This window comes from Ranitomeya imitator, chromosome 2, assembly GCF_032444005.1.
Source record: "Ranitomeya imitator isolate aRanImi1 chromosome 2, aRanImi1.pri, whole genome shotgun sequence".
Taxonomy (NCBI): Eukaryota; Metazoa; Chordata; class Amphibia; order Anura; family Dendrobatidae; genus Ranitomeya; species Ranitomeya imitator.
In genome coordinates this window covers 780,970,005-780,987,365 of record NC_091283.1, presented here as the reverse complement: position 1 = coordinate 780,987,365, position 17,361 = coordinate 780,970,005, and the positions used below count along the sequence as shown (strand labels likewise).

The 17,361-nt window shown below is 42.4% G+C and overlaps 1 protein-coding gene across 1 annotated transcript in view; it reads left to right on the top strand.

Moving 5' to 3' along the window:
• Positions 1–17,361, top strand: part of PCDH15 (protocadherin related 15) — a 2,320,333-nt gene that overhangs the window by 239,878 nt on the left and 2,063,094 nt on the right. Inside the window, exon 2 of the mRNA XM_069753541.1 lies at positions 9,965–10,077. Coding sequence (XP_069609642.1) covers positions 9,993–10,077 — 85 coding nt within the window. The 5' untranslated portion in view covers positions 9,965–9,992. The remainder of the gene's footprint in view (positions 1–9,964; positions 10,078–17,361) is intronic.

Here is a 17,361-nt window from a genome sequence, read left to right as displayed (position 1 = left end):
TGACCACACCACTGCTGCCCGTGTACCCCTGGAACCAATTTAAAATTGCCTACAGCCATGTGTTATTATTTTAGGCCTTCGATGCCTGTCTGCGGTCACTCCTTCCACTAGGCCTCCACTGACCACACCACTGCTGCCCGTGTACCCCTGGAACCAATTTAAAATTGCCTACAGCCATGTGTTATTATTTTAGGCCTTCGATGCCTGTCTGCGGTCACTCCTTCCACTAGGCCTCCACTGACCACACCACTGCTGCCCGTGTACCCCTGGAACCAATTTAAAATTGCCTACAGCCATGTGTTATTATTTTAGGCCTTCGATGCCTGTCTGTGGTCACTCCTTCCACTAGGCCTCCACTGACCACACCACTGCTGCCCGTGTACCCCTGGAACCAATTTAAAATTGCCTACAGCCATGTGTTATTATTTTAGGCCTTCGATGCCTGTCTGTGGTCACTCCTTCCACTAGGCCTCCACTGACCACACCACTGCTGCCCGTGTACCCCTGGAACCAATTTAAAATTGCCTACAGCCATGTGTTATTATTTTAGGCCTTCGATGCCTGTCTGCGGTCACTCCTTCCACTAGGCCTCCACTGACCACACCACTGCTGCCCGTGTACCCCTGTAACCAATTTAAAATTGCCTACAGCCATGTGTTATTATTTTAGGCCTTCGATGCCTGTCTGTGGTCACTCCTTCCACTAGGCCTCCACTGACCACACCACTGCTGCCCGTGTACCCCTGGAACCAATTTAAAATTGCCTACAGCCATGTGTTATTATTTTAGGCCTTCGATGCCTGTCTGCGGTCACTCCTTCCACTAGGCCTCCACTGACCACACCACTGCTGCCCGTGTACCCCTGGAACCAATTTAAAATTGCCTACAGCCATGTGTTATTATTTTAGGCCTTCGATGCCTGTCTGTGGTCACTCCTTCCACTAGGCCTCCACTGACCACACCACTGCTGCCCGTGTACCCCTGGAACCAATTTAAAATTGCCTACAGCCATGTGTTATTATTTTAGGCCTTCGATGCCTGTCTGCGGTCACTCCATCCACTAGGCCTCCACTGACCACACCACTGCTGCCCGTGTACCCCTGGAACCAATTTAAAATTGCCTACAGCCATGTGTTATTATTTTAGGCCTTCGATGCCTGTCTGCGGTCACTCCTTCCACTAGGCCTCCACTGACCACACCACTGCTGCCCGTGTACCCCTGTAACCAATTTAAAATTGCCTACAGCCATGTGTTATTATTTTAGGCCTTCGATGCCTGTCTGCGGTGACTCCTTCCACTAGGCCTCCACTGACCACACCACTGCTGCCCGTGTACCCCTGGAACCAATTTAAAATTGCCTACAGCCATGTGTTATTATTTTAGGCCTTCGATGCCTGTCTGTGGTCACTCCTTCCACTAGGCCTCCACTGACCACACCACTGCTGCCCGTGTACCCCTGGAACCAATTTAAAATTGCCTACAGCCATGTGTTATTATTTTAGGCCTTTGATGCCTGTCTGCGGTCACTCCTTCCACTAGGCCTCCACTGACCACACCACTGCTGCCCGTGTACCCCTGGAACCAATTTAAAATTGCCTACAGCCATGTGTTATTATTTTAGGCCTTCGATGCCTGTCTGCGGTCACTCCTTCCACTAGGCCTCCACTGACCACACCACTGCTGCCCGTGTACCCCTGTAACCAATTTAAAATTGCCTACAGCCATGTGTTATTATTTTAGGCCTTCGATGCCTGTCTGTGGTCACTCCTTCCACTAGGCCTCCACTGACCACACCACTGCTGCCCGTGTACCCCTGGAACCAATTTAAAATTGCCTACAGCCATGTGTTATTATTTTAGGCCTTCGATGCCTGTCTGCGGTCACTCCTTCCACTAGGCCTCCACTGACCACACCACTGCTGCCCGTGTACCCCTGGAACCAATTTAAAATTGCCTACAGCCATGTGTTATTATTTTAGGCCTTCGATGCCTGTCTGCGGTCACTCCTTCCACTAGGCCTCCACTGACCACACCACTGCTGCCCGTGTACCCCTGCAACCAATTTAAAATTGCCTACAGCCATGTGTTATTATTTTAGGCCTTCGATGCCTGTCTGTGGTCACTCCTTCCACTAGGCCTCCACTGACCACACCACTGCTGCCCGTGTACCCCTGGAACCAATTTAAAATTGCCTACAGCCATGTGTTATTATTTTAGGCCTTCGATGCCTGTCTGCGGTCACTCCTTCCACTAGGCCTCCACTGACCACACCACTGCTGCCCGTGTACCCCTGTAACCAATTTAAAATTGCCTACAGCCATGTGTTATTATTTTAGGCCTTCGATGCCTGTCTGCGGTCACTCCTTCCACTAGGCCTCCACTGACCACACCACTGCTGCCCGTGTACCCCTGGAACCAACATCAGAAAATATAAAAATAAGTATTTTGCTTATAAAAAAGAAAATACTGGAGAGATATCACATGCAGACATTTTAACATTAAAAACAAACACATACAACAAAAATCTGGTACATTACTAAAAATGGCCACCAGCTACAATAACTTTCTCCTGCAAGTAGTTAACTGAAAGGTTTTTTCAATTTTAAACACAGATATGGCATCCACCGAGTGTTGTCCTGTCGCGTCTTCTTTATATTATTGCCAAGAAGATGCAAAACAATGAAAATAATAAAATCATTATTTACCAAAAAAATAGAGAAAGTCAAAACCACATTGCAAATAAACATTCATTACAAATAAAGAAGCAGGGCGCGTCCGAGGGTGAGTATATACCTAATAAGAATATAATCACCCTCGGACGCGCCCTGCTTCTTTCCGACAGCCTTCCTTCCTAAGAATCAGCCCTTCCGTGGTGTAGAGAGAGGGTTTGTTACACTCCAAGGTGTTCCCCAGGTTGCCTTTCCTGAGCTTCGATCTTCCGGCTCTCGTTTAGTAGTTGTTGGAAACTACGCTGCATTGGGCCTACAAATTGGGTATGGGGTGTAGAGAGATGGTGTGTTCCACTCCAAGGTGTTCCCCAGGTTGCCTTTCCTGAGCTTCGATCTTCCGGCTCTCGTTTAGTAGTTGTTGGAAACTACGCTGCATTAGGCCTACAAATTGGGTATGGGGTGTAGAGAGATGGTGTGTTCCACTGTAGAGAGATGGTGTGTTCCACTCCAAGGTGTTCCCCAGGTTTCCTCTCCATTGCTTCGATCTTCCGGCTCTCGTTTAGTAGTTGTTGGAAACTACGCTGCATTAGGCCTACAAATTGGGTATGGGGTGTAGAGAGATGGTGTGTTACACTCCAAGGTGTTCCCCAGGTTTCCTCTCCATTGCTTCGATCTTCCGGCTCTCGTTTAGTAGTTGTTGGAAACTACGCTGCATTAGGCCTACAAATTGGGTATGGGGTGTAGAGAGATGGTGTGTTACACTCCAAGGTGTTCCCCAGGTTTCCTCTCCATTGCTTCGATCTTCCGGCTCTCGTTTAGTAGTTGTTGGAAACTACGCTGCATTGGGCCTACAAATTGGGTATGGGGTGTAGAGAGATGGTGTGTTCCACTCCAAGGTGTTCTCCAGATTGCCTTTCCTGAACTTCTATCTTCAGGCTCTCATTAAATTGTGGTTAAACGGAACAACTGCATTTGGCGTACTAGTTGGTTTGGGGCCTACTATCGGTGTCTGCCGCTCCTTGCTGTTCTCCTGGTTTCCTGTCCTGAAATTCCGTTTTCAGGCGCTCGTTAAGTAGTTGTTAATGTTAGACTGCATTTGGCCTACTAGTTGGGTTGGGGCCTACTATCGGTGTCTGCCACTCCTTGCTGTTCTCCTCCACTGAACAAAGCTGTGCCGCCTGTTTACTACTGTTGCCAATTTTGAACTGCATTTCGACTACTTACTGATTTGGGCCTACTCTCTGTGTCAGCCTCTCATTCCAGTTGTCCTCCACTGCAATGCCCCCTGATTAGTCCTGTGTTACCAATTTTGAACTGCATTTGGCCCACTTTATTCTTTGGGCCTATATCTGTGTTTCCTCCTCATCCTGCCCATTGCCCAGCCAGTGATAGATGAGTCTGCTGGTACATTGACCCATAACGCAACATTTCCCGTGCACGCTACACTGCAAGATTGTGACCCTGCTGAAAGTCAGGTCCCCCTTCCCGCATACCATACCACCTTACACGGGGACAAACAGGAAGGTGCAGATGAAAGTGCAGGTTCCTTCATCAGGTGGGGGGAGGAATACTAGTTGGCGACGTCACTGGCACAGGGCCTCTCATGGTACGCAAAAGTGTTGCTGCCGGTGGGAGGCGCCCCCGCCGTGCAAACACACCGCTGTACTTTGAGGGGCCCTGTGCCAGTGCCAATGCCAACGAGTGGGCCCCCCCTGCTTGCTCAGGTTCACAGCACTTGCAAAGTTGAAATACTTACCTCTCCCTGCTCCACTGCCGTGACGTGGTCCAGATTTCCTGGGCCCACTAATTACTTGAACCAGCCCTACCCACCACAACTTTAGCCAAATGACCCCCAATTTCAAATGCCTTCCAATTATTATAAGGTAAATTACGCTTGACAAGCTTCATTAAGAAGAATGGATGGTTTTGACATTAAAATGGGCACTCTAGGTGTTTTCCTGGCCCCCACTCACTGCCGACTATGCTGCCCCATTGACTTGCATTGGGTTTCGTGTTTCGGTCGATCCCGACTTTACGTCATAATCGGCCGATTTCACTCGACCCGACTTTTGAGATAGTCGGGTTTCGCGAAACCCGGCTCGACTCTAAAAAGGTCAAGGTCGCTCAACTCTAATCATATGCATTAATTTTTTGCACTTTTTATCATATCATTTTTGCAGGATGTGGCTAGGCCTCTTTTTTTTAATTGGTTTGTTGGGGTGTCTGTCCCTGTGTGTTGCATATTTTAGTGCTGGCAGCCCGCCCATTAATACAAGGGTGTCATTAATAGGCTGCAAACCAGACAGTTTGCATCACTCTTACCTGTGTGACTGGTGTCCTATGCAAGCCATATCATTGTGCATTTTTTCTACTAGGCAGCCAAGCCCTCCAATGTCTGGTTAGTGTGGGGGTGGCTATTTTTATCAGTAATTTGCACCTGTGCCGCCCCTAGCTTTTATCAGTGGAGGCCTGCTGCACCCTGCTTAATGTGCGTTTGTCATCAGACTGGGTTTTCGGAAGGCCGTATTTTATGGTATGTATTTTTTTTTCTTTTTTTGAGTTTTTTTTTAGTTTTTCTATGCTAGCTGTTAGTTGTACACTACTATCATTTATCCCCTTGAATGCACCAGTGAAATTCAGACTGGCATCCCTGCTTGCTGCCCTTCTCCCCCAGCAGACATGATGACTAATTCACTGCTATGGCCCACGTCCCGCTCCTCCTTCTCCTTCCCTGCTCCCCGGGTTTGTGCACAAAGTGCAGATCTCCGAACACTGTGCTTAGGGTGCAAGCTCCTTCCTTCTAAAGGGGTCATGTGCATACCATCCTAAAGTGTCCCCAGCCAATGGCTGGGAGACACTTACTATTTAAGGAACCTCCACCTCCATGGAGTTGCCTGTGCAACGTTGTTAGCCTGTTTCTTTAATACGCTTGCTAGTTCTCAGATCCCAATGTTCATATCCCAGTATACCTGTACTGTACATCAGCCGTGCTCACCTGCCGGTCTATCAGCTGTGCCCACCTGCCTGTATATCAGCACTGCCCACCTGCTCCTGCCTGCCAAGATACAAGTTGTACCTGCCAGTATCTGCCTGCCTGTGTGTCTATCATGCCAGTCAGTACACCAGCCGTGCCAACCAGAGCTTATCAAGTCTACTATTCCTGGCCGTTCCTGCCTCCTGTCTCTTGGGGGTCAGCTGCCATCCAACCACCATCAGTCCTGGTGTAGCACCTAGTCTCCGCTCCCTCTTCCCTCCTTGATTTGCGGTATCATCAGCCTCCATGCATCCGAGGTCAGACTTGGTGAGGCACCTAGTCATCTCCATCTAGGCTCTCCTCAGATCACGCCATAGTGGTTCCACCACCCAGTCCATTACACCTTGCTTTCTTCCATTGCTAAAGTGAGTGCTTGGAGATTTATTTTGTGCTAACAAATTTTGAGATTGTTTTATTGAAATTTGTTTAACCTGGATGCCCATTAACTTTGTATTTAGCGGCTGCACTATGCAAATGCAATATTTCATAGCACAATAGTCTTCTTGGTGCAACAGTTGTTCAATTGGCACTTGCTACATCTGAAAGCTCAAAAAATAGCTATGATGGTTTAGTATTTAAAATTAAGCAAAAAAGCTTTGTTTTGTTGTTCTCTTTTGTTAACCTCTCAGCTCAAACCATTGAATAGTAGAAGTCTCCTTCTGCTCATCAGCTTGACATTCGCCAAATGGGTTTAAAACAGAAGATTGTTCAGATTAGATTGTCCCTTTTAATATATGTAAAAAAATATGCAGATAACTCAAATGAAGCAATATACTAAACATCTCTTGGTATGCTGATGTTGTTCAGGATGTTGGAGTTGACCTTCTGGAAACACTTTTTCTAACATTTAGTATAATAATTATGGCTTATGTAGTGCATATCTGAGAATGTTGCTGAGATTAATTTACCATCTTGGATCATCTACCTATTAGTAAGTGAACATATGAAATGCAACTTTGTTTTTTCATGTTTAAATAGCATAGGAATAATAGGAGACTAAACAAAAGATAGCAACTTGAAGGTCCTACAATTCAATATTATGGACTTATATAAAAGTACATTGTTTCAAAGCAATATAAAATGTTATACGCCATTATCAAAGAGTGGGCAAAGTGAGAAAATGGCGAAAGTATATGAATTGTAGAGATTTTTTTTCCAAGGTTGCTTCAGTTAAAACTTTGCACAAATGGAGTCTTTAAAAATAAAACACAATAAAAAGAATTCTTCAAGTGGTAGACATATTTTACATTTTCACTGGACTAAATCCTAAGAGAACATTGCAGCAAAGAAAATTTGAGGTTCCTGACAATAGAAACATGTCAAGAGTTGAATTTTTGGTTATAAGGGGAATTATTTTTATTTTGTATGCAGTAAGTATGAGATTATTTTTATTATTATTCCCACAATTTTCTCATTAGTATTATTTAGCAGTCCCTGGTAAAGGGGTTGTTTACTACTAGGACAAACCCTTCTTGAATTAAATGTTTTGACCCAATATAAAAAATAAATATATTCACCTCCCATGCTGGCGCCATTCCCATGTTTTTGGCACTCACTGTCCCTGGGGCTCTCATGTGCTATTGTTACATATGACTTTGGCGCCCCATCAGCACTGGCATCACTGTCCCTGCCTACGTATGGATTGAACATGAAGAGGATGTCCGGGCTGCAGCTGCTCTCTGACTTCCTATTCATGTTGAATCCATTCGTAGGCAAGCACAGGGTAAAAGAAAGTTCTACTTCCGCACTGCCCCGATAATCTGACCCCAATGTGCCCAACAGCAAAAACCACATGCAAAGGGCGTATGTGGCTGATAATTTCCTTTTCATTACCAACGGGGTGCTGCATCCAACAAAAGCATACAGAGTTCATAATGGAAAAACGAGGAAAAAGATTGGAGCGCACTTACCCAGGTAAAATAGTCACCACTTTATTAGGACTCTGTACAAAAAGCAGGGAAGGGAGTGGATAAAGATCGGACGATGGCCGTTTCGTGAAGTGCCACTCTGCACAAAACGGCCGTCGTCCGATCTTTATCCACTCCCTTCCCTGCTTTTTGTACAAAGTCCTAATAAAGTGGTGACTATTTTACCTGGGTAAGTGCGCTCCAATCTTATTCCTCGTTTTTCCATTCGTAGGCAAGGACAAAGACGCCAGTGCTGATGGGGTGCCAGGGTCACATGTCATAGTACCGCATGAGAGCCCAAGGGAGAGGGATCACCACTAGATCGATGCTAGCATGGGAGGTGAGTATAGGTTTTTTTATTTTATCTGGGTCAAACATTTAGTTGAAAAAGTGGTTGTACTAGTAGTTGACAACCTTTTCAATGTTTACTTGAATGGGGATGACTTGACATACCTAATACAGTGCATGGACAAGCAGAGAACTGTTATTGTTCCTTAACTGGTTTACTTCAAGGCCTCATTTCATTCAAACATCATTTTTTTACGTACAAGAAAAATTGACTAGGTTTTCATCATTCATTTTTATCCGAATTTGGTCAGAGTTTCGTGGGTTCTTTATCACTGACAAAAAAAGTAACTCTATCTATTACTATCTATCAGTAGTAGTAGCAGCAATAGTAGTAGTAGCATCATATCTAGCTACTGTATCTGTCTATCTATCTATGTAAAAGAAAAGTTGAAAAGCAGCACTAGCAAGCAGTACGTGAAAACCGGGTGCCAGACCTTTCAGGCATCGACCAATCCACAGTATAGTGTAAAAAATGAAGACAGCACTCCTTTTTAAGAAAAAAATAATGGTGGTTTAATAGCCCATAACTGCTTGAGCAACGTTTAGACCCAAAGAGTGAGCCTTTCTCCAGCCTGTTATTTTTTTTTTCATTTTCTCCTTTTATAATGTATTGTTTCATAGTTTTTAAGGTTGAAGATAGACTTTAGTCTATGGAGTTCAACTTATACCCCAACATGTTGATCCGGAGGAAGACAAAAACCTCGTGCGGCAGATAGTGGCTCCATATTAGGGTAAAAATTCCATCCCTACTCCCAATTCAGTAAGCAGACTAGTTCTGTGGATAAAACCCTTGAATTATTTCTTAAGATTAATATGGACATGTAGATATACCTAATATACAGTATGCAGGGTTTTTTTCATACATTATATATGTGTAATAAAATGTAATTTTTTTAAAAAAAATCACATTTTTCATCATTTTTGTAACAATTTATTTTTTTCTATTTCATATGTACCGTATTTATGTTTCTTGTATAATCTGGGGCCAAAGTGGTCATAAAAGATTTCTAAAGATTGTCACATTTTTGTTTTCTTTATCATTATTATATTTTTTTTTTTTTACTGTAACTGGAACATAATGAGAAATTCGGGAAAAACAACTCTTCTATGCTGGTTAGACCTCAAGGATCATGTGATCACTGGGTTCAACTGAAGCATCATATTTGCTATATGTAACCTCGAAAAGAAAAGCGGTAAAAGTGACTTTCTGTCTTCTCCTCAGAGTACCCAGTTGTTTCTGACAGCTGAGGACCTGACCTGACTTTCTCCTGCTAGATTGCAGAAGTTGGATTGTTAATGTAGCGATGTCAAAATATATCTCTGCAGGCTTGGAACCACGACCGCCAGCCTTCAAAAGAGAGTGGGCAGACGGTAAGGGGTTAAAATAACATTCTCAAGACAAAAAGGAATATATAATTGTTTTAACCCCTCCATGCCATATTCTCACATGCATAGAAATTCCGTAACAGTTATTAATATATTTCGGTGGTAAATACACTTTACAAAAGTTCACAGAGCCCATGAGTGGTCTAGATAAAAATAAAGAATATTAGCTCACTTTTGTAGATCTGCCGGCGTTCCAGCCTTGGTTTTCTTTTAAGTTGCATCTGAGATTTCATGCTGATGTCTGTATCATAGAAGAGAGAGGTTTGATTTTTAGATTGATGTTTTTCTACAACTGCCATAACATTTTACAGTCAATTTTAGTACTTTGGTACCATTTTCTGAACTCCTGACACATCGTAGCGTTACAGAAAGAAAAAGAAAACAAAAGTCGTTCTTTACTGCGGATTTGTTATCCGAAAGACCTTCTTTTCAGGACTGCTAGAGGGCAATAAGTAAAGTCGCACTGCTTATTTCTGCGGAGAAAAACAGTTACACAGTTATTGATACCAGTCAACGATGATGAAGAGAATAGAAGTCTCCGCAACATGACTGTCATTGAATGAATGATGAATGAGCCTGTCAAACCTTCATGTTGTTTTTTTTTTTTCTTTTTCATTTCAGATTGGCCTCGAGTGACGTTTGACAGAAAATGATACTGAAGCTCTGGAACTGGATAACTTTTGCAATAGTGTTAGGAAACTCTTTCAAATGCAATCTGGCACAGAGTGATGAAGGTATGGGGTTTAATTCTATATTGACTTTCAAACGTCCACATTCTTAGACTGTATAAACTTGCACAATTTTAGAATATATATATAAATATATAAATCTCTCTCTCTATATATATATATATATGTATATATATATATATATATATATATATATATACTAGAAGATGGTGGCCCGATTCTAACGCATCGGGTACTCTAGAATATGTATGTATTTATGTATGTATATAGCAGCCACATAGTATATAGCACAGCCCGCATAACACAGACAGCCATGTAGTATATAGCACAGCCACATAGTATATAGGAGCCACAAAGTATATAGCAGCCACATAGTATATAACACAGCCTACGTAGTATATAGCACAGCCACGTAGTATATAACAGCCCACGTAGTATATAGCACAGCCACGTAGTATATAGCACAGCCACGTAGTTTATAGCAGCCACGTAGTATATAGCAGCCACAAAGTATATAACACAGCCCACATAACATATAGCAGCCACATAGTATATAAAAGCCATGTAGTATATAGGAGCCACGTAGTATATAGCACAGCCACGTAGTATATAACACAGCCCACATAATATATAACACAGCCCACATAGTTTATAACATAGCCCATGTTGTATATAACACAGCCCACGTAGTATATAACACAGCCCACGTAGTATATAACACAGGCACATAGTATAAAACACAGCCCACACAGTATATAACACTGCCCACGTAGTATATAACACTGCCCACGTAGTATATAACACTGCCCATGTAGTATATGACACTGCCCACGTAGTATATAACACTGCCCACGCAGTATATAACACAGGCACGTAGTATATAACACAGCCCATGCAGTATATAACACTGCCCACGTAGTATATAACACAGCCCACGTAGTATATAACACAGCCCACACAGTATATAACACAGGCACATAGTATATAACAGCCCGCTCAGTATATAACACTTCCCACATAGTATATAACACTGCCCATGTAGTATATAACACTGCCCATATAGCATATAACACAGCCGATGCAGTATATAACAGGCACGTAGTATATAACACAGCCCACGCAGTATATAACACTGCCCATGTAGTATATAACACTGCCCACGTAGTATACAACACAGCCCACATAGTATATAACACAGCCCACATAGTATATAACACAGCCCACGCAGTATATGACACTGCCCATGTAGTATATAACACTGCCCATGTAGTATATAACACAGCCCACATAATATATAGCACAGCCCACGTAGTATATAACACTGCCCACGTAATATATAGCAGCCACGCAGTATATATCACAGCCCAAGTACTATATAGCAGTGCGGGCACCATATCCCCGTTAAAAAAAAAAATTTAAATAAAAAATAATTATATACTCCGACAGCCCCCGGATCCAGGCGATTCGTTTACCAATGCTCCTTGCGACGCTCCAGTCCCAAGAATGCATTGTGGTCTCGCGAGATGATGATGTAGCGGTCTCGCCAGAGCGCTACATCATCTTTTCGTGAGACCGCAATGCATGGCCCGGAGCGTCGCGAGAAATGGGAAAGGTGCCGGAAGGTGAGAATAGCATGATTTTTTATTTTTTAAATTATTTTTAACATTAGATCTTTTTACTATTGATGCTGCATAGGCAGAACTATAATGGTAATTCTGTGCATACTTTATGGTCCTTGAATACTTGACTCAATCATGGTTATTAGGTAAGCAAAATGTACCAGAATTCTCTTCAAAGTTGGATCAAAAAACTGTAAAATAAAATGCACCTAAAGTATGACATATTTAGAAACAAGATATAGATCACTGGCTTCATTGGATGCTTGTAGCTGCAAAGGAAAAATGTCTAACAGGGCCCCGATTTATCACTGGTAATGTTGATTTTCACATACACTTAGTAGTCTCCTTACATGGAACGAAGAGACTTTTAGCCCTGCAGCCTAGTGGGAGCGCAAGATGTAACTGCAACCCCTACATCCACCATAGTTTTGCCACAATTCAGGGACGTAACTATGATAGGTGAAGGGGTTGAACTCGTGCCCAGACCCTGAAGCCCAGGAAGCCCAAGAGATCTCTCTGGCTCATATGAAAAGACTATTGCCATTAAAAACCTGTGTTAGTCGGGGGTCCTATCAGAGATTTTACATTGGGATCCACAAGCTTCACATTACACCCCTGCTCCCATTTTAGACAAGATGAGTTGTAAAATGTGACAAAATATAAAGATGTCAAAAAGGGGGAAAAAAAAGTAGCGTTTACCATGACTAGTAAATGACATCAGATGTATTTTGCCTCTTGAGCCATTTTGATAAATTTAGTGCAATTTTCACAATTCATAACCAAATTCATATGTCTTGCAACATTACGAAAGAGACTGTCGGCACAGAATGACTATTCAAACCAAGTAGAGATACTCGCTGCTTCGCGGCAGGGCCCATCATTTAAATAAAGTTTTCCACCTACTTGTTTTCCACATATCACCACCCTTCTCTGGATCTATGAAGCCAGAGCTCTCCGTCAAAGAGGAGAAGGAGGAGATGGGGAAAATAAGCGGGTGGGAAGGTGCATCGAAATGATTGGCTCCGCCATCGATGGACACAGTTTGAATAGTCATCCTGTGCTGACAGTCCTTTTAATTAATCTACCAATGCCTCCAGGAGGTGCTTGTAGGCTGCTAAGCTTGTGTTAGTAAGCAGCATCTTGGTTCTTGAGTTTCTCTTTATTTTTGGATGCATATTGTAGTAATGAGCACATCACGACTGCTGAGATGCGTGCAGTGTTCACCTGCGTAAGAAGGTATTACATCTACAAAAGTCATAGTCTTCAAACTGTGCTCCAGGGTATATCCCAGTGCTTAACCAGTAACCATAGCAAAGTGTAATGTATACTCCTTAGCGTACATTCTTGCTCCAGGGCAGGAAGATAAGTGAATCTCTGGCAGGCAGTCATCCATAGGTTAAGCAGCATCTCATAAAAGCCACATTGAAGATTCAGTAGACCAGTTGCACAGGTGACTCAACAAAACCCTCATTGCTATTAACCTCATTTAAAACTTTAAGAAGAGTATAAACCGAACCAGTTTTCGATATATAGAAGAAACCGTAGTCTTAAAATGAAAAACTTACATCAAAGTTGTTGAGATTATTATAGTTTCACTGTCACATGCTTTACTGACCATGCTCCTGCATTGCCTTTCTCTGCCGTTAGTCACCGCCTCTGTGGCTCTTGTTTGTTAGTAGACTGTAGGAAAAAGAAGCCACTGCAAAATGTCAGTAGTCCTGTTTTCACCTCCTCCTGCCCAGTAATAATGTTTTAGTAATGTATATTAGTGAGTCTTACTGACTAGACAATGGCTGAACTAGTCAATAGACCATCGTGATGTGCAGCAACCTAGTTAAAGGGAATCAGTCAGCAGGGTTTTGCTATTTGATTTTAAGGCAGCATTAGGTTGGGGCTGAGACACTGATTTCAGTGATATGTCACTTATTAAGCTATCTGCTGTTGTTTCGGTACAATGAGTGTTTTATCAGCAAGATATTAACACTACAGGACTACAGCTCCAGTGCATCATTGTCCAACTCCACCCCTAGCATTGATTAGTTGCTTGCTGTCAATATACAGTGTACAAAGAGAGGTGTTAATCAGGGGTGTGGATTGTGTCATCTTTCTCAACTATGCCCTATTCTACATCTAAACAATTTGTGTCACCCAGTAAACTAAGTGATACATTACTGGAATCAGGGTATCTTTTTCTACATTTTGCTACTCCCAGATGAGAGCAAAAACCTGGTGATAGATTCCCTTTAAACTACTGTCAGTATGTAATAGAAGTATATAGTTACCATTGTGTTATTCTCCTGTAATCAGTTGAAGCTCCTACTCCTGTGGCTCACATGGAAAATCAAATGGTCACAATCTAAATGGCAGTTTCCATGTATATATTTAAGGAAAAAAAGTTCAGGAAAGTTGAACAGCTTTGTAGCAATAGTTGTCCAGTCCTCCAGGGAATGAAACATAAAATTTTAATTTTGATCCCGACATTCCTATGGCTGTATAATAATAATAATAATAATTTTATGTCTATAGTGCCAACATATTCCTCAGCGCTTTAAATTATAGAGGGGACTGGTACAGACAATAGACATTACAGCATAAAAATAAACCCAGATCAAATCAGATACCAGGAGGAATGAGGGCCATGCTCACAAGCTTACACACTATGAGGAAAAGGGGAGACACGAGAGGTGGATGGTAACAATTGCTTTCGTTGTTCGGACCGGCCATAGTGTAAGGCTCGGGTGTTCATGTAAAGCTGCATGAACCAGTTAACTGCCTAAATATGTAACAGTACAGACACAGAGGGCTATAAATACATAAAGTGTATGAGAACATGATACGAGGAACCTGATTACGGTTTAAGTTTTTTGAATGGGTCACACAGGGATAGTTAGGTGAATGCGTTGAGGCGGTAGGCCAGTATGAACAAATGCGTGTTTAGGGCACGCTTAAAAGTGGGGGATTGGGGATTAATCGTATTAACCTGGGTAGTGCATTCCAAAGAATCGGCGCAACACGTGAAAAGTCTTGGAGACGGAAGTGGGAGGTTCTGATTATTGAGGATGCTAACCTCAGGTCATTAGCAGAATGGAAGGCACAGGTAGGGTGGTAGACTGAGACTAGGGAGGAGATGTAGGGTGGTGCTGAGCCATGGAGTGCTTTGTGGATGAGTGTAGTAGTTTTGTACTGGATTATTGAGTGGATGGGTAACCAGTGTAATGACTGGCACAAGGTAGAGGCATCGGTGTAATGGTTGGTGAGGAATATGATCCTGGCTGCAGCATTCAGGACAGATTGGAGCGGGGAGAGTTTGGTAAGAGGGAGGCCGATTAGTAGAGAGTTACAATAGTCCAGATGAGAATGAATAAGTGAAACAGTCAGAGTTTTTACAAAGTCGAAAGTAAGAAAAGGGCGAATTCTAGAAATGTTTTTGAGATGCAGATAAGAAGAGCGAGCCAGTGATCGGATGTGGGGGGTGAATGAAAGGTCAGAATCAAGGATGACCCCAAGGCAGCGGGCAGCGGGCAGACACGGAGATGGAAATATCAGGCAAAGCTTAATACCATAGTGCAGTAGACTTCGCACTCGGTTAATCAATAGATTATTTATTTTTATTTACCCACAATTAATGCTAATTATTATTATCATTAAATCCAAGTGTCATGCTGGTGTCCTGCCCAACCCTGGGTTTCATATGATCTGGAAGAAGCTGGTAAAGCAAAACCCAATGTTGGGCAGCAGTCTGATCCACCACTGGAATTTTATATTTTTTATAGAACACACATTTTATGCCATTGCTTGTAAGTTTGTAAGAATAAATGACCTCTTGTTTATGCAAGTGTGAAGTCTGCTGCATTATGATATTATACTTAATGCATTTCTAGCAATCTTGAGATAAAATTCACTGTCTTATCATTTGAAAAAGAAGCATATAGCCCTGAAATGTGTTATGTTTTAGACTTAACCCTTTTTCTGCATTCTGATTTTGTCTCTCCTCACACTTTCCTAGTTTTGACCATGATATTCCTCCTGATTGCTATTTATTTTGCTGATTACCATGATATGGCAGAAACTCCATGGATATAACCCAGGGACCTTTATGACAAAGGACAGATCCCTGCATAGGGGTAATAGCATGAAAACCAGATGTTGACTAAGTCCGGGTAAACGGAATAGCTAACATAACGATTGTCATCGAAGTCCTCTTTGAAGATGCCAGATCATCCCAGGAAGCCCTTTCTCCTATTATATTCACCAACCATGTTCTACTATAGTTTATTTAATATATCAATTTCTTACAGTTTTCATGATTATTGTCATTCACTGTGTCCATCCATTATCTATTGTATTATGTCCTTCATCGTTCCTTCCTATTCATGTGATGGACACACGGATGATCAGACAAAGCTCTAAAAACTGCTTTACCTCTGAGAAACAGTTCATCTGTGTATCAATTATCATCATGACCAAAAATACTTTTTGTATGCTACAAGGTCACTGCTTTTTTGTGGCCTGACTCCTTTGGCTGAACTCTCATGCAGGCACAGTCATTGCTGGAGCTGGGCATGCGCCTTAACTTCCAAATAACTTAAATGAGCTGAAAAAAGTGATCTGTGCATGACTAGGCCCCTTCAACAATGGTGTTTGCATGATATTTCGGCAAGAGAAGGCCGGTCAAGAAAAACCATTTACCTGTGAGTCATAAACCAGAGACAGGCAAGGGTGCAGATAATATTCAGATAGGCAGGAGAAAAACAAGTGCAATGTCTAGCCCTGCTGTACTAATGCTTTATTAGCAGAACATTTATACAGCTAATTAGAGAAGAATGAAGAAACAGATTTTTCACAAATGTTATCATTTTTATCAGCCACTAAAATCAAGTCCAAATCACGTTGACATGCCCTCTTTAAATGTATGCCAGTGCAAAATATAGGAGCTGGACATATCTGTCATCAGCAAGCTCCTCCTAGTTGTGGTGGCAGGCACCAGTAATTGTAGCTATGAATGCCAATGCAAAATATGAGAGAATAATATATCTGCCGTCACTAAGCTCCTCCTAGTTGTGGGGACAGGAACCAGTAATTGTAACTGTGTATGCCAATGCAACATATGGGAGCTGTATTTATTGGTCATAACTAAGATCCTCCTAGTTGTGGTGGCAGGCACCAGTAATTGTAACTATGTATTCCGATGCAAAATATGGGAGATGTATATATCTGTCGTCACTAAGCTCCTTCTAGTTGTGGCGGCAAGCACCAGTAATTGTAACTATGTATGCCAATGCAAAATGTGAGATCTGTATTTATCTGTCGTCCCTAAGGCACCAGTAACTATAAATATGTATACCAATGAAAAGCATGAGAGCTGCATATATCTGTCATCGCTAAGATCCTCCTAGTTGTGGTGGCAGGCACCAGTAATTATAAATATGTATACCAATGAAAAGCATGAGAGCTGTATATATCTGTCATCGCTAAGATCCTCCTAGTTGTGGTGGCAGTCACCAGTAATTATAACTATGTATGCCAATGCAAAACATGAGAGCTGTATATATACGTCATCGCTAAGATCCTCCTAGTTGTGGTGGCAGGCACCAGTAATTATAACTATGTATGCCAATGCAAAACATGAGAGCTGTATATATCTGTAATCGCTAAGATCCTCCTAGTTGTGGTGGCAGGCACCAGTAATTATCACTATGTATACCAATGC